General features: G+C 35.7%; 1 protein-coding gene and 1 long non-coding RNA gene across 4 annotated transcripts; one reads left to right on the top strand and one right to left on the bottom strand.

Moving 5' to 3' along the window:
- Positions 1 to 10,518: 10,518 nt before the first annotated feature.
- LOC110940792 (protein ROOT PRIMORDIUM DEFECTIVE 1) lies at positions 10,519 to 13,914 on the bottom strand. 2 transcript variants are annotated; one of them, XM_022182364.2, is made up of 4 exons: positions 13,757 to 13,914; positions 13,355 to 13,656; positions 11,492 to 12,775; positions 10,519 to 10,860 (listed from the first exon to the last, which is right to left on the bottom strand). In XM_022182364.2, exons 3-4 carry the CDS (start codon positions 12,699 to 12,701, stop codon positions 10,817 to 10,819), a joined length of 1,254 nt encoding a protein of 417 aa, XP_022038056.1. In that variant the 5' UTR covers positions 12,702 to 12,775; positions 13,355 to 13,656; positions 13,757 to 13,914; the 3' UTR covers positions 10,519 to 10,816. The 2 variants fall into 2 exon arrangements, with proteins under 2 accessions (XP_022038056.1, XP_022038055.1); XM_022182363.2 differs by lacking the exon at positions 13,355 to 13,656.
- Positions 13,915 to 21,815: 7,901 nt separating this feature from the next.
- LOC110938929 lies at positions 21,816 to 23,279 on the top strand. Of its 2 annotated transcripts, XR_002591825.2 has the most exons (4): positions 21,816 to 21,949; positions 22,442 to 22,495; positions 22,584 to 22,696; positions 23,031 to 23,279. It is a non-coding gene; the product is annotated as an uncharacterized LOC110938929 (long non-coding RNA). The 2 variants fall into 2 exon arrangements; XR_002591824.2 differs by having other exon boundaries at positions 22,442 to 22,696.
- The last annotated feature ends 380 nt before the right edge of the window (positions 23,280 to 23,659 follow it).

The following is a 23,659-nucleotide window of genomic DNA, read 5'->3' as shown; positions in this document are numbered from 1 at the left end:
ATTCCGTAGATGAGCCAAACGGGTTGAATAATGGTGTAATAGTATTGTTAGAATTGTTAATAGTTAGCATAGGCGGTTACAATCATACGAGCATGAAACCATAAGATTGGTAATAAAATGCCGGTGATAATAAGCCCCGGAAGTTGGGTAAAAAGCGCCTATGTTTACTAATTAAAAAGGGTAGTAAAATGAGTGTAACTTGAATGGGTCGAATAACGCATAAGTGACTTTTATTCGTTCTGCCCGTAAATCCAATTTTCGGTATGACAATTGTGGTAGGCACGTCGGTAATGAATTTACAGACGTATAGGAAAAAGAATCACCTAAAACGGACAACCGAGCGAAAAGTTATGAGCATTTAAAGTTGAATTTTGTGAAATTCCGTAGCTGGGCGGATATGCAGGACCAACTCCTGGACTTGCTGGAAAACGTACTCCCCCGCGCCACGCGGGGGAGACACAGGGGACTGGCGCGACACGCGGGGGCACCCGCGCCACGCGACAAAATGCATGATACCTGGCGCGACACGCGACAGGATCGAAAATAAAATTTTATTTTATTTTTCATGATTCGATGTCGGAACTTATTTATATGTACTATATCAATGTCAAAACTAACATTTTTAGTGGTTTTGACCTTAGGTGATAAAAGGGATCTTACGGATGGCGGTCAAGCAAGTTTTGAAGAACTGAACACAACTTTAGAAGCTTCCGCGATTTCATAACTTTGTTAAACAATGTTTTTATTTCTTTTGAATGTAAACAACTTGCTAATCATGTCATGAATGTTTTAAACTAGTCGGTAGTTGACTAGTTTTTGATTACTTAGAACTTTATTTTGGTAACTATGTTTTAATTTAGACACCTTTTATATAAGTCGTGCGAATTTTTATTAAATTCAAGTAGTAATTAGACCGGTGTTACAACGGGTTCAACAAAAGTGTAAAACACTAAAGAGTGACATGTGACTTTTATTAAATGATATAGATATGTGGATAATGAGAAAACTTAGTTAAATAATAAATATATCTATCTATAAAGACACCAAGCACCTATACTTAATATATTCAACTTAAATTTAGTTTTTTAAAGATACGGGAGCTTATGAATACAGTATACGTATTATTTGCTATTAGAAACTAAAATATATATATATAAAAATATATTCCAAACAAAATTTGTGATTAAAATATATATATTAGATGCTAAATTTGCATTTTTTTTAAAATATCTTATGATATGTCGTCTTTATTTTAAAAAACAGAACATATATACTGTTATAGTTTATATTTACACCAGCCTTTTAAAAAATAATAAAAACAATCTCTGTAAACATAAATACAATTTCATAAGGCTCATTTTATTCTCACATCCTTAAATTCTTATTTCCATACCCTTTTCAGTCTATCTCTTTCTTCATATATCCATGTATAGAGAGATGGGAATGGTGTGTGAATTTTAACACCCCATAAGGCTTATTAAATTGGAATTAGTATAGTGAGTGACGGATTAAAATTAATAAAAAAGTCATTTCAGCTTTGGCTAGGTGTCAGAGATTCTTGTTTTTTGAAGAGAATATCAGGGTTCAAATTTTAGCATGGGATATATAGGATTTATTTGGCGTAATTTAATAGTATGTTATTGTGACATTTACCATTCAAAAACATTAATAAAGAGAAAGTGAATCAACAAAGTCAGAATACAATGAATTAAACAAAAGGAAAGGAACTAAAAATAAAAAATTAGTAGAAAAAAAAATTGAAAATTGATTTTGTTTACAACGTTGACAAAAACATTTATTTGTTCAAATTATAAAGTTTGTTTTTTCCCACCTATCCCATCGTATTCATATTTTATTTTATTGGATTATGTTTTTTAATTGATTAATTTATCTTTAACAAAAGATATAATCATACTTAAATAATATTTAAAAAAAATTATCAAATTGAGACCACCTCATAGAGCGATATGTGTCCCTCAAATGGTTTCTTTTATTATATAGTATAGATCTACTATATTTAATAAACAAAAAAAATATGGGACACGTGTCGCTTCATTAGGGCACTACTAATTGTGTTTTTGGCGGGAAAAGTGACGGGTTAAGTTTTCGGAGCATATGGGTTATCCATGTGTATTTGGATTATGTAATCGGATCAATATATATCTTCTAATAAAACAATAAAACAGTTCTTTCCCTTTTCTTATCACCAGTTACACCAATTCACTTTCATTTTCCGCCGACTAATACGCTTCCTCCTCTATGATTTCCCTTCCATTCATTCATTCGTTCTTTTCAAGATCCGCCTTCGCCAGGCAGTTTAATCTTATCATTAACGGTGATTGAAGATCCGATAGATTAGCTTCGATTCGTGAACAAGGTAATATTTTTTTTGTTGATATTAGGGTTTAAGTTTTTTCCGATTTTAAGTTTTTCCGATTTTAAGCTTTAATACATGTTTCCGATTGTATCTAGGTAAATAAGAACCGAATTCTTTAATACATGTTTCCGATTGTTTTCCGATTCGTGAACAATTAGTGTTTTGAACGGATATAGTGGGTGGTAGGTTTTTGAATAAGAACCCAATACTTTAAAAAAAGGATGACGTATTAAACTTTTGATTATAAAATATGGTTTTCTTTTATTGGACGGCGATTAATTTTTGAACGGATAATATCTGGTTAAAATTATGATTGATTCAGACGAATTTTTGATTGATTTCGAACTGATTCGGTTGATTTAGTTGTCATTACAGTTTGTTTCGGATCATTTCTAAGTTAAAATATTGATTGATTACAGTTTATGGCTGAGGTCATGCTTGCTGCTGTTCTGTTGTATCGGTATCGAAGGTCATGAATGGTTTTCACGAGTGTGCTAATTGCTTTAGTCCTGCCACTACGCGTTGCTCACGCTGCAAAACTATACGATATTGGTATGTTATGTTTACTTTGTTTGTTTGATTTTTACTTTTTCTTTGATTTGAGTTTTGAATAATGCATACTGAGAGGGTGTTTGGCAAATGAATAAATCCTTTTATAATAAACTATAACTTTTATAGGAAATAGGAAATAAGCAATTCTGAGAAGTTAGGATTTATAACTTCTCAAGAATAAAAAGGACTTTTGGGGTATATTTTACCATTATACCCCTGCTGCCTCCAATAATACTAGCACATGCCTAAAAGAGGTTGAAAGCCATCCATGATTTTGCAAATGATGTTGTTAAACCATTTCACAGAATTATTATATAACTCTTTAGATGAATAACGTTTAGTCTACATGTTTTCCTAAATATTGAACAAAGACCATACGCGTAGGTAGCTTATGCTGTAAGTGGTATTTTATCAGCTAAGTTTTTTTTTTACAAAATTAACGATCAAAGATTTTAACAAAAAGTCCTTTTCAACTTAAATAAGCTAACCCAAACACACCCTGAACTGGTAATGATCAGTTTTTGAGTGTTTGGATAAAAGTCGTTATGAGTTTTTAGGGTAATAATATTTAAGATTTGGAGAATCTTGTAAGAAGTTAAATTTTTTTAACTTGATTATCGAGATCATGGATGTTAATAGGGCTCATAGCGAGCGCTATAGGGCATAGCGTAGCGAGGCGCTCATTCAGTTAACATTTCTTATTTTTTAATATTAAGAAATAAGAAATGAAGGGGTAATATACTTATTATAGTCGCCAGTGATACTTTATAGGCTAAGTTATATGATTTTTTTAAATAATTTTGAATTTCAAAGTTAATAAATAAAATCTTAGTCAAATTTGAATCCTTATTTTGGTAAATTAAATAAATTTTATTTTTTCTATAATTATCAATTATTACCGATAATAAATTGATTTAACTTCTAAGTGATTCAAAATTCAAAATTCAAATATTGTTTTTTTTAATTCTTGATTATTTTTTTAATTTTAATAGCTTTTAATTATTTTTCTAAATTAAAACTCCAATCAGTTCCGATTTGAAGGGATTTCATATTCCTTAATTGTGTTTTTTTTAATTTGAATTTTTTTTCTCTTTCTAAGATAACGTAGAAGTAATTCGGATTTTTATTTTTGGTAATCAAACCTGTTCCATTCTCAAAACTATATTTTGGGTAACTTTAAAAATTTAACTTTCTCATATTTAAATTTGTATAACTACTTAAAATAACTCCCCTACTTTTTTATTATATATACATGTTCCAAAACCTCATGCTCAAACACGGTTTAGATTTCTTAAACCTATTGAAATATCAGTTTTCAATATGGAACCTCAAAACATAACCATGTTTTCACAAAAAAATCCCTCTTCAATTTCAACGCAGACAATTTCCGTTATCCGTATGCTTTGCCATGACCATTAACAAAAGTCAAGGACAGTCATTATCTAGAGTTGGTCTATATCTAAAAGATCCTGTTTTCACGCACGGTCAACTGTATGTTGCGCTATCAAGAGTTAAGACGAGAGATGGTGTGAAGATTTTAATATTCGACGATGAAGGAAAACCAACAAATCAAACTGCCAACGTCGTTTACAAAGAGATTTTTGGCAACTTATGATGTATAATTTTTTCTTTCTTTTCGTTGACTTTTAACTTTTGTCCTGTTATATTAATGTTACCTGTTGGTTTATTTTGTATTTGTTCAACAAGTTCTTATATTCTTGTGTTTTTTATTTATTTCAACATTTTTGTCTTAAAATTTAATGAAATAATATGTTACATTTTAATAAAAATACAAGTTTTTTAACTAATTAAATTAAACTACCCGCGAAGCAGTCGCGGGTGATAACCTAGTTTTACCATACATCTGTATATTATTCAAGTATTATTAATGGAGGTGATTAGGTGAATGCGAAATGACAATCAATACCTACCAAGCTTTTATTTCTACAAAGCATGTGGTTTCTTTAATTATACGTCAATTTGATTTATTAAATATATATCCGTACATATAACTTTTTGTTCCCTTTAGGTATAATATCATCGGTTAGAGTGATTTGATCAATGTTCTTAAACCCGGACCGGACTGGCCGGTCGGGCCGGGAACCGCTAGTAATACCAGGCCGGTTCACATGTTCGGGACGTTTTTGCAGTGGGCCGGCGGTTTGGCCGGTTACCGGCGGTTCGGCCGGATGTTTAATGAACCGGAGAGGTCGGGCCGATTGACTTTTTCCGGTTGCAGAGATTTTCAAATAGTAGTTTTCTGGAGATCGAGCCTCAAGTTATTAACGTTAAGATAGATGAAAGGAAAAAACAGGGGTTAAAATGGAACATTTTGATGGAGGAGGTGTCGAAGGGCGGCGGAGCTCAGCCGCATATTGTGGTTTATGTGAGAGAAAAAGAATGCTTTTCATATGAAGAAGAAAGAACAAGTACAAAAGCATTTTATGTTTATTTATATTATATACTTTTTCTTGGTTGAGTGTGAAGTGTGGAGTCCAACGTTTAAATTCAATATTCTTTATTGTTTAGTCTGAAATTTATTTATTTCTTCACTGTACTTAGGTCATCCGTAGTTATAAAGCCCTTTGTGGGGCGCTATTTGACACGTGTCGTGCCACGTCACACAGGGGTTTTATGGGGCGTTATATCACTAGAACCCGTAGTCATAAAACCCCTACCCATCAATACCTAATTATTAATTTTCGTTTTTATTATTAATTATAAAAACACTGACTAATTTTTTATTGGTCCAAAGTTTGAAACCTCCCCCCATACCGCCTCTATAATACTCGCGCCCCACCCCATTTTTCCACTCATACCGCCCTCCGTTTCGGTGTTTGGGAGCGTTTTCCGGCGCTATATTGGGGCATAGCGCCCCACTACGTTCTGTCTTATCTCCATCTTATTTTATTGTTTTTTTAATTTTATTGAATTCAAGTTTTTTTACCATATTTAAACTTTTTTTAATTATTAATATACACGTAGACTCTATTATTATATGCTTTTTTAATTTTATTGAATTCAAGTTTTTTACTATATTTTAACTTTTTTTATTATAAATATATAAGTAGACTATTATTATATATAAATATTTCTATATAGTGATATCTTTTAAGACGTTATCCGGGTCTTAAATCCGGTCGAACCGGTCAGACCAGTCCGACCTTTGACTCCGTAAGGCGACCGGGTCAACCTCCGGTCTGGTTCTGAAAACATTGGATTTGATGAGAGGCAAGGACATGTCAGTCGGTGATCTTTATGTTTTTAAATGGTCAAGGAGTGAATGGAAGCTTTTGGTTGCAAAACCTCCAAAACATAGCATGAGACTAAAATTGTCTTAATGAGTTTGATATTTCATTTGTCTATTCACTTATTATTAGCATCGTATTGTTTCCTTTTTTTTTAACGGTGAACTACATGTATAAGGTTACCACGCTCTACAAATCGGGGAGCCCCGTATTGCCCCACTTTGACCAGACTATGTTTTCTTAACCGGGCCCACGCTGGCTTCAAAGTTTGGTTTTTTGGGCATTTCCCCGGGGAACCATACCGTCGGCTGCCACTTGACAGTCGTTGTGCCATCACAAGAGCAAAACTCTCTGGTGTAACACACGGTGGGATGAAAACCCAGTTGGGCTCGAGAATCGAACTGTCAACCTCACATAAGGCCTAGTCCAAATCCTTCATTGCCTATATCCACCCCAATATGACACAAGTGGGAATTGAACTCGAGTCTCCATTGGAAAACCCAAGTCTCCTACCAGTAGGCCACAATGAGGGTGTAACACCCGGTGTTTCGAAAGTCGAAGTCAAAGTCAAGATTGAAGTCAAAGGAAGAAAAGATTGCTAATTGCAATCTGTCACTTCTTGCTCAATTCATGTTTTGACTTCTTTGACTTGTAGATAGTCTATTTACGCTTTTACGTTAGTTGTATTATGTGGAGTACTTATTAATAAACGAGGTTTAATCGATGTTTATCGCTATTTATTGCATGTGTTATCGCAATCGCGCTCGCAACTCGAATTACGTGTTCTGGATGTTGTTTTACGTGTGTGTGTGTCCTTATGTGTTACTTGAGCATGTTTATTTATGTTATGTTGTGGTGATTAATCGAAACGCAATCGCAACTCAATTGCAATCGAATCGCAAACGCTAAACGCAAGTTATTTAGGATGATTGTATGTTAGATATAGTAGTTGGGATTAAAAGTAATTTGAATAGGAAACTCTATCGCATCGCAACGCTCTGCACGCGAATCGAAACTGCAAAACTCGTCGCGCCATGCACTCGAATCGAGTGGTCAGCCGACCGGCTGCCACCCGATCGACCAACCACTTTCTCCTCCTTTCCATTTATGGAAACCCTATAAATACCCCTCATATGTCAACATCCCTTGATGTTGACAACTCTCTCTCTCTGCCCTACTCGCTCTAGCCGCTATTTCTTCAGATTTCTCGCGATTCATGTAAGTTTTCCACCTAAATCTTGTACTTTCTTGATCTACACGCACTCCTACACCTTTCTATCTTTTGAATCTTAACTTTTAACCGTGAAATCACTAGATTTGAGGTGTTCTAGGATGATGTCATCATGGTGTTCATAAGAACTTCATGTTTTGGCTTCAATCCTTCGAGAACAACTTAGATATGAACGATTTCCACATAAATAAACAAAGATCTTTCATAGATCTGAACAGATTCATGGTGAAAAGGATTGAAAGATGGTTTTCTAAGCTTTCTTTCAACTCTTTTACACTCAATGCACTCAAAACCGATAGAATCGGAGTTTGTTCTAATCTTCTACTCCTTCTTGTTGAAGTGTTGGTTCAAGATCTGGATTTTATCCACGAGAATACCGATTTCGGGTTAAACATGAAACACCGTCTCGAACAGTTAACTGGTTGGGCTACGGTGGTTCTTGTCCGATCGGGTCACTAAGTCTTGGCGAGGTTTCTGTTGTTTAGCACGTTATCAAATCGTCTCGAGAAAACGGAAAACTATCAAAACAACCAAGTGAAGAAGACGATCAGGTCGTCTGGGACGGATTGCCGTCCGATCGGATTGTCGTCCGACCGGACAGCCACCCGATCGGATTGCACCTTGGGTCCCACACTTAACTTTTTATTTCAACATTTGAGGTTTTGAACATTGAACGGATTGCCGTCCGATCGGATTGCCACTCGATCGGACTACCACCCGACCATGTGATGTTTTGACTTCAACACTTAAACATTTTTCAAGATGTTCAATGCATACGGATTGCCACCCGATCGGATTGCCATCCGATCGAGTGACCGTCCTGCGGTGAACTTGTTCTCAACCTGAGAAGCCTCGCCAATCGGATTGCTGTCCGATCGAACAGTCGTTCGATCGACCGACCTGAAGGGTAGAGATACTTCTCTGTTTACAAAATGCTACAACAAAAACTTCAAAGTTCAAGCCATCATACACAAACACATCCATCCCAAACGAGATGACAATCCAATCGAGTGGCCACCCGATCGGGCGACCACCCGAACGGATTGTCATCCGATCAACCGGCCACCCGATCGGACTGTCACCCGATCGGATTACCGTCCGATCCACTGACACTTCACACCGATTTACGTGTCGCTTATCTTCTATACTCTCGTTCTGATCAGGCTAATCTCGCCCTAAGCGCTCCCTTCAATCCATCATCGCTGTGAGTATACTCAATCCCTTTTTGCTTTACGCACTTTTGGGTGTTACATACGTTACTTATTCTAAATCACATCAAACACACTACGCAATACTTTAACGCAAACCATTACCGCATGTTATACGTGACTTAATGAATGCTTGTTTGTTATGTTTACACATGGAATGCTGTCTACCTGCCTTAGCAACGATAGTACTATAGTTTGGGCTCAGCACCAGTTCACTCAGGGGTTGTTAAGGACAATTTGTTACATGGCTCACAGTGGTGAGTGTGTATTACGAACTGCCTTGGGCAGTCAACCCGCAGTCATTGGTATCGATAGGTTCATGTAGATAACTAACGTGCTTCATTTCACTCTGTGTGCGTGTTGGTTATGCGTAAACGATTTCGAACTCTATTATATCTATTAAACATGTATGCTCACCTTTCCACTATGTGTATTGACTTTTACTTTAACGTATGTGGCAGGTGCTTAAGATGCTTATATGCTTGGCTTGCTGTGAAATCGAGGCTAGGAAAGGTCTAGAAACAAATAAACGAATTGTCTGTATTTGAAATCTAAGTTGTCGGAACAAAACAATTTGACTGGATTTTGTTTGTAATAATTATATTACTTTTTATGTCATGGTATTGGACGTGATATTTTAAATAATTGGTAATTATAGTTGTTATGGAAACTTCTGGACAATCTGTTTCGCTCAGTGCCACGCCCCGATGTTTCCGCCATCGGTTGGGGTGTGATAGAGGGGATAACATATTGTTTCATTAACGTTGAAATATTTGAAAAGGTTTTTTTGTGTTTAATACTTTAAATAATTATTCAATTGGTTTATTCATTATTAAATTTTTAATACAAAGTAAATTATAAACACAAATCATAAGCAATCAATAAGTTTGTAAGTTTACTTATGCCACAGTTGCTTTTAGTAATTGCACTATACCACATTTAAAAAAAAAATTAAAATCTATATTTATTATTATTGTTTTGTTGTTATAGATATAATGTTGTCGGTTGGACCGATTTGATCAAATCTGGGGAACTTCCATGGAGTAAGATCAATGTTTTCAGATGGTCAACTAGCGAAGGGAAACTTCTCCTTGCAATAGATGAAGAATAATTATGACAGTTCAAAACAATATTTTACCAATATCGTGTTTTCATAACATTCTTATCTTATTTTCAGTATTGTCGTATTTGATTATTTTAGTAATTAAACATTATGAATTGTGAGTTTTTATTATTTAGATTATATTATTCGAAATCGTTATAAAATTTTACACATAATTTCATGGTGTTTGTTGGGTCTATTTAACGAAATCGTTTTTAATACTGTTTAATCTATATATATATTTTTTAAAATTATATGTCATATATAATTTTTTCTCTACCCGTGTTGCACACAAGTGATAACCTAGTTGGTTCTATATATAGATACCTTAGGGCCACCGGGGTGGTCGTGGCAAAGGTGAATGGCAAACCTCTTGCCGATCGAAAACCCCACCATCATCAAAATCATCCGCGCGGCAAAGGTGAATTCGGGAGATTGCAAGGGTGATATCGGCGACTTGTTGCCGATGGGGGAAAGAAGAGCGAGAGGAAGAATGGTGGGGCCCATACCCAAATCAACCAATAACAAGTTTTTGCTTTTTTTTTAAATGATTTGCCTAATCTCAAATTAGGCATACACCCCTTAACTTTTTTGGGTAATAGGCAAAAGTTCTAGACAAATTACATGGCACAATTCAATTGGGTGGGGAGAAACTTTGGCGTAAATGGATTAGGCATGCACCCCCTGACCCCTATTGTTAAAACTAATAACCAATAGGGGTAGTAGAGTCATCGTCAACCTAAAAAATTCTCTGCCAGTTCACTCTTCTCTCTTCACATAAACTACTACTACAAAGACAATTTGAATGGTCAAAACACAAGAAAGTTTCTGGTTAGATATCCGTACTAACAAAAAAATTCTAGTAGAGGGTCAATGGATCCCCCAACGACTATGGTGGGTTCATGAGGTTTTCTTTACATGTTTAACATAACGAGATGGTTCATGATAGAATTTTAATAATTCAAGATAGAGTTGATAAGGTCTTCTGAGTCACCTAAACCAAAAATGGGTTCAAGGATCGTTAACGACTGATTTTCTTTCTGCACTTCGGACATATGTTTGACAGAATTCCTTTTGCTGCCTAAACCATCATCATCTTCATCTTCCGACTAATAAATGAGTTCTATAATTATGTGACTCACCTGTTAGATCATATCAGATACAATGGCACAGTAAGCTGACAAGAAACTACATATTATCTTAGACCGTGGGGTATGGTGGGGCGGGGGTTTGGGGCATGGGTTGACACGTGGATATGGGGCACTCAATACACAAACCCAAGTTTCATAGGGGTATGGTGGGCGTGGCCAAGCCACATCATTTTTTTTTAAATTTAAAATGGCCCGCTATGCCATAGCCAACAAGCCAATAAGAGCCGGCCACATAGGATCGCTAGCATGCCCCATGCCCGGCCTTAAACTCCCGCCCAAGGGGCCACGCCCAAACCCAAGCCCACCCGGGGTGGTGACTTGGGCGTTTCTATCCACCAACCCACGCCCAAACCCCCGCCCCATACCCCATAGTCTTATGGTCACTGAAATCCAAACGAGCTTATTCTCAAACATCAACATAAATGCAGAGTCAGATGATGTATAGCAGCAACTTAAATACAAAATGAAAAATCCATGAAGCATGCTATCTAACGACTTAGGTTCCACGCGATAATACGCAACATTAAGCAAAGGTCTATGGATCAATAATCTAAACGTTTGTTATAAACCCTGTAAATCCTAGCATATAAAGACTACAAGTGATACTTCTACGAAACATTACCTTGGTCATTTTCTGTCTCTTGTAGATAATCATCATCCTCCTCTTCGCTCTCACTTGAGCTCAACTTATAATCATCCGAACGCAAACCACGTCTCCCCAATATTACAAGATCTAGAAGCTTCCTCCTGACGACATACACAGGATTCGGCTCAATCAAACACCCTCTCTCATAACCTTCCCGGAGAAAAACCGTGTGCCGTTTACCCTTTGTCGACAAATAAAACATTCCCGGATGATCCAAGAACAGATCCCTCACATTCAAATCAATCCCAAACCATTTCCTAAAATGACTAATCTTCTCAACTTCAACCGTCTTTTCCACAGTCAAACTTAAGAACTCATGAACAATCGCAACCGCTCGTTTCTCAATTTCCATAACTCCAGTTTTAGATCTCTTCTTAACGCTTGTTAACTCCTCGTACGGCCCGGTGTACGGCAATTTCTGCCATTCTTTAACTTTAGCCCGTAAATTCTTCTTTAATTTCATACTTGGAGGATAACCGTGTTTAAAACTAAACCTCATTTCCGTCCTGTCAACGCTACAATCGTCTTTACAACACTCCGTAATCCTCCAATTTTCTACAGCAGCGGTTAACTTTTCATGACTAGGTGTTGTAACGAGCTTTATTAAGTGAGTATTGGGTTCATGTGCATCGAGAATGTTAAAAAGGTGCGGATTTTGGGATAAAATCGAATCCTCAAAGTCATCCGGAAGACCAAGTTCTCTCCACACTTTAAAAATTGCTCTAAGTGGCAGTGTCTTTGATAACGACATGGAAAGAAGCCGGGTCAAACGGTCAATGACAAGAGGGTGAGTGTCGTTAATAGCAGTGGATTCGTCTTTTGATATTTGCATTGCGGTTGGCGTTAGTTTACAACAAGGTTTAGAGAGTGCGGGGTCGTAATAGATTTCGAATATGCGGGGGTATTTACGTAAAAACGCAGTGGCGCCACGGTTGAGGTGGAGTTTTTGAGAGAGGCGGTTGAGGAAATCGACTGAGACAGGGGGTGGGTTGTTGCTCGGGTTTGCGAGAATAAGATCTTGAATGGAGATGACTTTAAGGAGGTTTTTGTAATGGTCCATGAACTTTTCGAAAGTGGCGTCTCGAAACCTAGAAGCTACATACTGAGAAGAGGTTGTCTTGGAGCGGTGAGAAAGAAGTGAATGAGGGCTGCTGGAAGTTATCTTTTTAATAACTTGGGTCGCCATGCCTAATGAAACGAAGATCTTTTAGCTCATAGCCATTGGTAGGTACGTGCTCAGGTTTAAAAATATCATATGATCTGAAAAGCAAAAAGAGCATTATCTCAGTACAGCCTAACAAACTATAGCAAGCGGTAGAACTGAAGAATATAACATGCAGGCATAATTTTCATAAAATGAACATATTCCAAAAGAATTAAGCAACTAATATGTTGTATTGTGCAACTTTAGAAGACTACAAGAGGCTGTGATACCTAGTGTCCTTTAAGACTAATGTTTGGTGGAGTTTGTAAAGCATACTGTAATCTAATGTGAGAAGCAGAAAATTCCATAAACTGTAACTAAATAAACATAACATTTTTATAATTAGCAACCCAGTATACTCTTAAGCTAAACAATTGCACACAACACTTTTATAACTTGTGGTGTTCCTAATCATTTGTCTACCTGACAGTAGCATTCTTTCTGTCTAATTAAGTTAACATCTTGTTATATTTTCGTGATGATAAAAGAACAAACATATCAAATCAATCATCAATGGTAATTATTATAACCTTGGTACTAATGGTGTAATTTCCAATAAATAGGTATGAAGATGGGTAAACCAGAGGTACTAAGAAGCGTGTAATTAATTCATCATCATGTTTTTCGGACTTAACTCTCATTGGGGAATTTCATCGAGCACTTGGTGCCCTTAAGAAAGGCACATTGAGGATGCAGCCAAAGAGAAGGCACATAGTAATAGTATAGTATAGCATCAAACTACTTGATCTAACAAGTGGCAACCGCAAAACTGAGGAAACATTCCAACCATCAGCTTCAAACAGCCAAACACAACCCTGGATCCATCTAACTATTTAAACAGCACAAAATGAAGCTGCAAATCGGCCCAAGTGCAACTCGAAGCAAACAACACAATAACTGCTCTGCTCCACATACAAACTCAAAACTTCAAATACACCTGCTGCCCCATATAGGAACTAACTAAATGAGGGCAAAACTAATTCACAATATTCAAAAGTGCAATGTCATATTACAATACCTAAAAACTAAAATTGTACCTTTTTTTCAGGCAAAATTTGAAGAAATAGAACGTGGATGAGGGAGCAATCACGAGCATGTGTGAAAAAAAAAATACCTCAGTTAGGATCGAGTACCGACAGTGAAACTGGTTTACGGATTGCACCTCTCTCTTTTATGTAACATGTAAGCTTTTTTTCTTTTTCTTTTTTTCAATAATTTATTACTTTTTTTTACTGCGAATTTCCACTTTGTGTTTGGCCACCGGACTCCTTAAATTTCAGAGTCTCATTGTTCTACTCTGGTCAAACTATGTTGTCAAACTATGTTGTCTTAACCAGGCTCATGTTGGCTTTAGAGTTTTGGCTTGGGTGTTTCCACGAAAAATCATACCATCGGCTGTCACTTGACAGTGGAGCAAAATTGTTATGAACCTAATGATCTATACCAAGAGGCCCAATCAGGTGGCCCAGACCAAGAGGCCCAACAAGTTAAACGGGCGGTGAGGGGTTTAGTGCAGGTTATAACGAGCAGAGATATGGAGCATAGGGATTAGGAATAAAGAGTTAAATGTCATTTTAGTACCTGTGGTTTGGGTCATTTTGTCAGTTTAGTCCAAAGGTTTCATTTTTCGTTTATGGGTCCAAAAAGGTTTCACCGTTGCCATTTTAGTCCACTGGGTTAATTTAATCCATTTTTTCTGTTAATGAGAATGGTAATTCGGTCATTTTATATGTAATTCTGTTAACCAGAAGGGCAATGCGGCCATATAAAATGACCGAATTGCCCTTCTCGTTAACAATAAAAATAGATGAAGTTAACCCATTGGACTAAAATAGCAACGGTGAAACCTTTTTGGACTCACAGGCGAAAAATGAAACATTTGGACTAAACTGACAAAATGGCCCAAACCACAATGGCATTTAACTCAGGAATGAATATTGTGAATGTTGTTTAGCTTCTTCCACCCATCCCCAAATCTGATATCTGTTCTTCCCATCCCTTCTATGTTGGTTCTTTAATTTTCAATGTAATCACCCCTTCGATATCAATAGAAACATCACGATTCCTTTCTAATTTGGCCATTAATTTGTTGTGTTAATATCCATTCACTTCATTTGTGCTTTCATTGATTCGCCTGCGTTGATGGCGGACGAAGCGATAATCCACGAAATTATGGATAGCATCAGAACTCTACTCGTGATTAATGATCAAATGCAGTGTTCTCCGAAACGAATGTCTAACACCTTGGATAGCGCTCCTTCTCCAAATGCAGGATTTCACTAGTGATGTGATTCAGTTGTGTGTTCTCCGAAACGAATGTCTAACACCTTGGATAGCGCTCCTTCTCCATATGCAGAATTTCATTAGTGATGTGATTCAGTTGTGTGATGATTCTCATATAGGGATCGCAATTCCTCTGAATTATGGTTCAATTGAATCAGAACATGAAGTTATTACTTATCTGACAGGTATTGTGGAATGGCCGTTGTACCCGGCTTCGATCCCTCCCATTGGCAATTCACATCTAGATCTGGCTTCCAAAATAATTGTCGCTCCGTCATTTCCATCTGGTTCGATTCACTCAGCTTCGATTTTGTCTATTACTGACAGCAATGAGCCACCACAAGAGCAGAACTCTATAGCATAACACGCGGTAGGACGAAAACCCGGGTGGGCTCAGGATTCGAACTGATAACCTTGCACAAAACCTAGCTCAAATCCTTTGTTGCTTTAATTCACCAAAAGTGACACAAGTAGGGATCGAACTTGGGTCTCCACTAGAGAATCGAAACGTCTTACCACTAGGCCACAATTAGGAATTTTTCTTTCTTAAATAATTGCCATGCTTCATCTAACCAATTTATAAACTAAATCCGGAGTAAGATGTGGTTTGATTATTTTTAGAATTTAGTTTAAAAGGTTTTTTTTTCACATTTGGATTTTCAATGTTTCAAAACCTTATCATGTTCATCCCAATCGTTAACCTCATCTAATTTTTTGTTAACTTTTTTTGAAAAGACCAAAATACCCTTGCTTTTAATTGTTGTTATAAAAATCTAACTTATAATAAAAGACTCCAATTAATGCCACATGGCAATCTCTCCTTAATTTATTAAAAATATTCATAAATAAAAATAAATATCAAATTAATATATGATATGTAATTCTAATCCTTATTTTTTATTCTTAATATTCGTAAATAAATATAAATATCAAATTAATATATGGTATCTTATTCTAATCCTTAATTTTATTTGGTTGATAAATGAAAGGAAGTTACCGTCCGTTGAAATCGATTATGAAAGAAAATATTTTTAATTGATACTCAAAATGGATAAATGTTTGAAATCTACGGAAGATCAAAATTTGATGATAATACTATAAGTATATAAGAATAATATAATTACACTTTTAACTTAAAACTATTTTCATTTTTTACTTTTAATCCCAAAGCTTTTTATATTTGTCAATTTAACCTAACAACTTTTTTACTTTCAACTTTAGTACCTTATACTTTTCATATTTCGCAAAAAATCGTTTTATGTTTTGTTCTAAATTTTGCGAGTTAACACGACGTAATGTTCATGTGTGGTTCAACGTTTTTACGTTTTGTTTTACGCTTCGTTCTACATTTTGCGAGTTAACATTACGCAACATGCGTGTGTCGTTCAACGTTTTTATGGTCATCTATTTTTTCCCGTTTGATAGGTTCATCATGACGCACGGATCCTAAATCGATTTAGTTATTATTTTCTATGTTTTATGTTTCGGTCTAATTTCTCTGCATTAACACGTCGCAACTTCAGTGTTGATGGTCGCTAGCGGTACTATGGTCTTGGTGCTATTTGTCACGGTTTTATGCCCCCACCGCAACGCGGGGGGCTTAATACTAGTAGATCTATATAATAATAATAATAATAATAACATATATAAATAAACCCACCCACAACCCCTCCCCCTCTCTAACTGTGACATCACCACCATTCTCCAACCACCATAATCCACCCTACCACCACTTCTCAACCCATCTCTCTCTCTTGTTCCAGCCGATTACCACCACACCAAGAATTATTGCCCTATACCCAAACTCGATCAATAAGAATCCCAGAGATCAAGAATACCTCCGGTGAGACAAACCCCCCTCCCCCATATTTGAACTAAAATCCCACATTAACCCATCACCGATCAAGAGCACCTCCTGTCGCTGCTAAGAAACACCACAAAAATGTGACAATTGCCCAATTTAGGTTAATATCACATATCCACCCCATTTTGAAACCACTCATTTTCTACTCTCTAGTTCTATAATATTTGAAAAGCAAAAAATATTTAAAAGATGTCTTCGGTTCTAGTGATTCTAGTGGTCTTACGTTGCCTGCGGGGTTATCATCCGGTGTGTTTAATGATTTTGTTTTCGACTCGTCGGATTCTACAGGAATAGAGTTTCAATTGAGCTTTAGGATACGACACAATCATAGAAAAGATATGTGTTGCGTGATCGCAAAGTGGCTCATAAAGTTCTAATGAACGATTACTTCGTCGAAAAACTCGAAGTACGACGCAAATATGTTTGAATCAAATATGTTTGAATCGAGATTTACCATACCTAAGGAATTATTTTTAAAAAACTGTAAAGGATATAAATTTTTTTTACCGCAATGGGCCATGAAGCACAATGAAATATGTAATTTTATGTACACATGTCGTATTGCACAATACAATTTTAAAGCATGAAAGGAATGTAATATCACCCGATTATATCCCCCACCCCTAGGGACTGATATAGTAGTAGACGATATAATTTATGAGTAGTTTGATGAAGATAAACACTTAAGACTTAAATAAGATAAACACTTAAGACTTCAATTTGATCTTGTGGAACACACTACTACCCTACTCAACTAGAACACCAACAATTTGGACAATGAGGAGTTTAATTTAAGTTTATTTAGTTTTTTAATGTTTAATTATTCTATTGAGTTAAGGTGAACCATGCTAACTATATAAACCGTGAGAATAGATCTGGGTCATCTAAATATTTAATCACTTCATGATATTGATTACACATCAGCCCTTACCATTATATATATTATTAAGCTCACATTACACTACTACCCTACTCAACTAGAACACCAACAATTTGGACAATGAGTAGTTTAATTTAACTTTATTTAGTTTTTTACTGTTTAATTATTCTATTGTGTTAAGATGAACCATGCTAACTATATAAACCGTGAGAATAGATCTGGGTCATCTAAATATTTAATCACTTCATGATATTGATTACACATCAGCCCTTACCATTATATATATTATTAAGCTCACATAGTGATGTGCTAAAAGTAGTTTAATAAAAACAACTAAAATTAACCTAATCTGGACACAAAGTAATACTTTAGACTCTCTAAACTCGACTAAACTACTAATCGGCAAGTGAACCGATCGACTCTAGTAAAGCTAAGTAAGTCTGGATATCGAACCCACGAGACTCTATTTAATTACGCTAATTTAGATTCTATCTAGACCTAGACTGACTCAGATACGACACTAACCATTTTTATGTTTGTTGGGGGGGGGGGTTTCTAAATATCCTAAAATTGAAAATTAAATTAAATTAATTAACTAAAATTAATAATCACGAATTAAACTTGGATTTTATCAATTGATGGAAACGACTGCCTAGACTGGATTTCTGATTTATTTTAGTAATGACGTTATTATGTCTATTAATTACCATGGAAACGGGATCTTAGTATACTAAACCTACCGAGATACCGAACAAGCCCCTCGACCCTTCTCAAGGTGAAACTTATGGAATTCTAAATAGGCTGTTATGACTACCGGTTAACTAGACTCCTTCACAGGTTATCTAGGTTTCTAAAAGTACCCTAATTCGATTCACTCCCTCACGGGTTATAAACCTAGGATAAGTTTGGAATTTCAGTTTAACTTGTTAGACAACTATCACTACGGAAACTAATTCAGACTCCTCACAGATATCCTACCTAGCAATTTAAAGACGAAGACCTAACAATAATTTCGCACCTCACAGCTATTTAAATTAGTAGAACACTTAATTATTAAATTATCAATTATTACTTCTAAGGTGTATTGGCCAATTAACCCTAAAGATTATAAATTTATTCTGTGATATAGACACTCACCAAAACTTATAACCTAGAATGAATCTATTATGTGATATAGACAGTCACCAAAATTCATACAAAGCAACGAAAGATAATAAAACAATTTAAAGCATGCAGACACATTAAACCAAAATAACAAACCGACTACTTTTGTCCACAAAATCCATAACTAATTAATAAAATATAATAAAAGTTATAACTCAGTAAAAGAAGTATAGCCAACAATCGTCATAGAATTAAACGCAAAAGAAGTAATTTCAAAAACTAGAAACATAGTCACAGAATGAAAGACGAAGAAAAAGAACACCCGAATCGCACAAAGTCGACCCGGTTGACTTCCTAAGCTCCCAGACTTTGACCAGCAGCTTCAAGTTTTCAAAAACCCTCCAAAGTGCTAAACTTGCAGCTGAATTCGTCCAAGCTCTCTCAAATTCACGATTAGAGTTTAATGTTAGAGTTAATGATGTATTTATACTTAAACCCTGACAAGAATCCTGTTCGAATTATGACAATCTGCCGACAATTGACCCGGTCGCACTACGCCAAGCCTAAACTTCCTGCCCTTCGCGTAGCGCCAAGCCTTGTTTCTTCATTGCCGCGTTTGTCCAAGGCTATTTCAAGATCCCTTTGCGTAGCGCCAAGGGACTGATTTCCCAGATTTCTCGTTTTGCATTCCCGTTCAGCACGTGACAACCCGGAACTTGTTTCCAACTTCTTTTTCAGCAGATTTTTGGCGTTTTCTTCAACTTTCAACAGCAATGACCTGAAAACAAACAAACTAAAAGAAGTAACAAAAACTAAATACTGAAATAAACTAAACGAAATATGTACAAACAATACACGAATTAAGGATGTATTTTTCAATACATCAAGTATCCCACACTTGCATTTTTTCGTCCCCGAAAAAGATCTATGCAAACGGAATCATAGTCAAGCAAAAATCCGGATTCAAAATTTAGATTATTTTATAACATTAAAAACTCGTATTAACCGCGATTGCAAATATAAGTGTCCACTTAAACCCAAACCTCGGTTCCAAGCCCTTATCATGCAATTTACATTTAAGTTCAATCAATCTACCTAGGGTCTCACACTAGAAGCCGCAGTTTCACCTAATCACGCCTCAAGCTCATGAAACAAAAGAAACTAATCACTGGATTCTTTCCTAACCGTTTTATACCAAAGTTAAGAGAATTTAACATCAAACTTTTTCTTATATTTTTCTTCTTCTCTTTTTCTTTTTGAGCACTAGACTTTGCATCACCTAACCAAGAGGCTGTCTCAACCAGAGTCACCATCCCCGAGAGTGACAACGTGAGCGTCGGTAATTTTTCGCATTTTTTCTTAACTTAACCTAGAGGCAATCTAAATCAGAGTCACCATCCCTAATGAAGATTACATAGGCCTCGTTTATATATCGATCTAGCTCAATTTATTATATTTTTTTCTTTTGATAAAGAATTCTAACAATTTTAGCTTATAACCTAAGCAGTTAATGCGGAAAAATATCGGTTATCGGTCAAGGACCGATATTTGAGATATCGTTTATCGCGGTGAGATATCGGTAATTTATAATATCATGCATAAATATATATATTTATATTTATATTCATATCTAGAGCCTATATATATACTAGAAGTCTAAAACCTATATAATATTAATAGCAAAATAAAGAAGTGTTCATCAAGAGGTGGTAGAAAGTCTAGGTGTGGGAATGAAAGTCTCAAAAGGTGGTAAATACTTTGTCCCACATTGGTGTGGGAACAAAGTGAGTGGTTGTTTATAAGGTAAAACATTTACTACTCCATTGTAGCTTTATGACATGTTTTACCACAAATCCTACCCGCGCGCATGGGGGGTGCAAAAAATGGATTTCTGAGCTGGAATTTGGTTGAACTCGTGCGTGCCCGCACGTCCTGCGGACACGAATGCAGCTCTGAAAACCCGGGCCCGCGTGCGGCGGTTTTTGCACCGCCATTTAAGGTTTTTTTTAAGCAGCGAGACATAAAAAACGGCCCAAACGAGAATCTTGGCGGGACAACCGATATGAGATATGCAATATATCGGTATTTTCACCGATAATATCGCTCACCGAGATGCAGACCGATATGTTGGGCTAGGGCTGCATAGCTTATAACAGCATTTCTTACACTATTTTTGACGGTTTTGGTTATCTACTTTTTCTAGATGAGAACCGACTAGCAGACTAACAATTAAGGTATATTTATATCAAAGGAACCTAGAAACCGGGTCGAGCCTATTCACATATCCTAAAAGAGACACAAATTTAAATAAAAAGAGAAAAAAAAACATAAATGCTTGTATTTTAAAAATCAATAAATTATTTTTATTTAAAATCGTAAGTTCATGAGATTAATTTTAGAATTTAAATTTCAATATAATAATCTTGATATTATCTATATATTAAAAATCCAAGAACAGTATTTTTTAATATATTATAACAAGATTGTATGGTTTGGTCGCACATAAATCAATGTCTAGATTGAGTTTATGATTATAAATATTTAAAATAAAATAAAGGTTATACTATATATAGGGTGTGATTATATGCACGCCGGCTACGTTACTAATAACACCTCTATTGATTTGATGTTCTTCGGTTGTTTAAAAGATGAAAATAGTTAAACGTTGTTTATATGGCTATGCGGCCGTTTAAATGGATATTAGATGGCTATACACCCGGATTAGTTGGAATGACCAAAATCTAAATGCTCGTTTCTGTAACGCCCCATAAATCGGTTAATATTAAAATAAATGAAAGCGAACAAAAATTTACTTAGTTAATGGGTTATGATAAGATATAAGTTAAATGTTGGAAAAATGTTTGAATTAGATACTTATTTAACTTGGAAGGGGGTAATGTGTAAAGTTTTATTAGTTTGGGATTTATAATGTAGAAACCCAAAAACACACACTATGTGCGTGATCTGGGATCGACCAGGGACTGGAGAAACAAGGGTTCACCCTTGTTCTTGCAAAAACTCATCAATTAGCAAGAGAATTCCATGATAATCAGCTTCATGTTTTAAATTCTCGATCTACTAAGCATACCTAGTGAAGTGGTAAGTCGAATTTCTTAACTTGGTGAATTGTAGAAAAAGGGTTTCAACCCAATCATAAATTGTGGTGTGATTTGTCTAAACTGGATGTTAGGTTACTCCCTAGAGTAGAAATCATGCTTGGTGGTAGTTTAATTGAAAGATAATTTATAAACCCACTTGATGAGAAATTAGTATGAAAACACAATCAAGTAGAAGTAAATATGTGTAATTGAGATACATGATCTTGATCATAATACTTGAATGCTAGATAAATTGATGTAGAATAAAAGAATTATATGAACTAGATTGATTATTGATGATATGTATGATAAACTAGTAAAGGTCATGCTTGAATACTTGTACTTTATGCTTTATTAATGTGACGCACACTAAGTGTTTGATGAAATGCTTAAGAGAATAAATGTGTAAATTCTGAAAATGGGTGATAATGTTGTCATTTGTAAATGATGGGATGAAAGTGTTGGACTAAATGAATGAATGCGTTTAATGTAGGCGTGAAGGAAGAAGGCTCCAACACTAGGAAGTCAGAAAGCTCACAAGACCGAGGTACGTTAGTGTACATCTTACTTCTATTATGTTGTCATATGTATAACAATCTTCATTGTATTATATTGTTATGTTGGAATCATGAAAGTCAAACTATATAATATTGTTGAAAGCAAAGTTTAGAATCGTCATATACGGATGGAGAGAAAGAAATATGATAGATGGAAATGCTTTATATCCGATTCCTTCTAGTCGAATCAGGTATGGAAAGTTAATTATGTTTGATTGAAAGTTTACTCGACCTGTCTTATCGGTTTGGAGTGTAATCGAATGTAAAGAATAAATTCGTTCGTTATGAATGAATCGAATGAAAATTTTGATAACCATACTAGTACCCGTTGTTAACGGGTATGTTAAGAAAGCAATGCTAGTCTCTGTATTGAGACGAGCATGTAACGAACCGTCTAACGGCTGGTAATGTAATTGAAAGATGCAAGGCCGCTAATATGATTATTTGGGTTATTAGTCAATTATGATAGAGATGAAATGCTAACTTCTTTTGTTTATGTTGAACGTATGTAAATCCTCGGTTTAGGCGACTTGGCAAGTTGGAGCGAGCATACGTACACTTTATGACCATCAAGCGCTTCCGCTAGTTCGTATCAATGTTTTGGGTTAAATGTGCGTTTTGTATAACTTGTTAGTAGTCGTACTTTTAAACACTTGATGTTATGGTTTTTAGTCGTGTCAGGTCGAACGGGATTGTAGACTTAGTTGTTTTTGATGATGGTTAAACAGGGGTATGCTCGTCATATGGACGGGTCATGCCCAAATTTTGTTAAAATCATGCTTTAATGATATTAGTATATTTTACCTCAAAAATAAAGAAAAGTTTAGACATTTTAAAAGATTATATTTCTTAGCGTCTTTTGGATGTCGTTTCTGCTAAACGCAAGTGAGGGTCTTACCGTTTCAGAGTTGAGATGATTGATGTGACGGATACCAAAGGTGTGTGTATGCAAAGGACACCACTCTTTATTCGTTTACATGGTTATATGACCATTTAATTGTCCTTTACATGGTTACATCGCGTTTAATTGAAACTAGTATTAAGCACCCCCCGCGTTGCGGCGGGGGCGAGCACTAATGCCCAATGTTGTAGAAGGCGCTAGGCGCTAGTCGGGTGGTGAGGTACCGCCTAGGGATTAATCGGGATTAATAGGG

The sequence above is a fragment of the Helianthus annuus genome, chromosome 5 (genome assembly GCF_002127325.2).
Source record: "Helianthus annuus cultivar XRQ/B chromosome 5, HanXRQr2.0-SUNRISE, whole genome shotgun sequence".
In the NCBI taxonomy this organism is placed as follows: Eukaryota; Viridiplantae; Streptophyta; class Magnoliopsida; order Asterales; family Asteraceae; genus Helianthus; species Helianthus annuus.
Note: the sequence above shows the minus strand (reverse complement) of the source record. Positions and strands in the feature narration are given on the sequence as shown.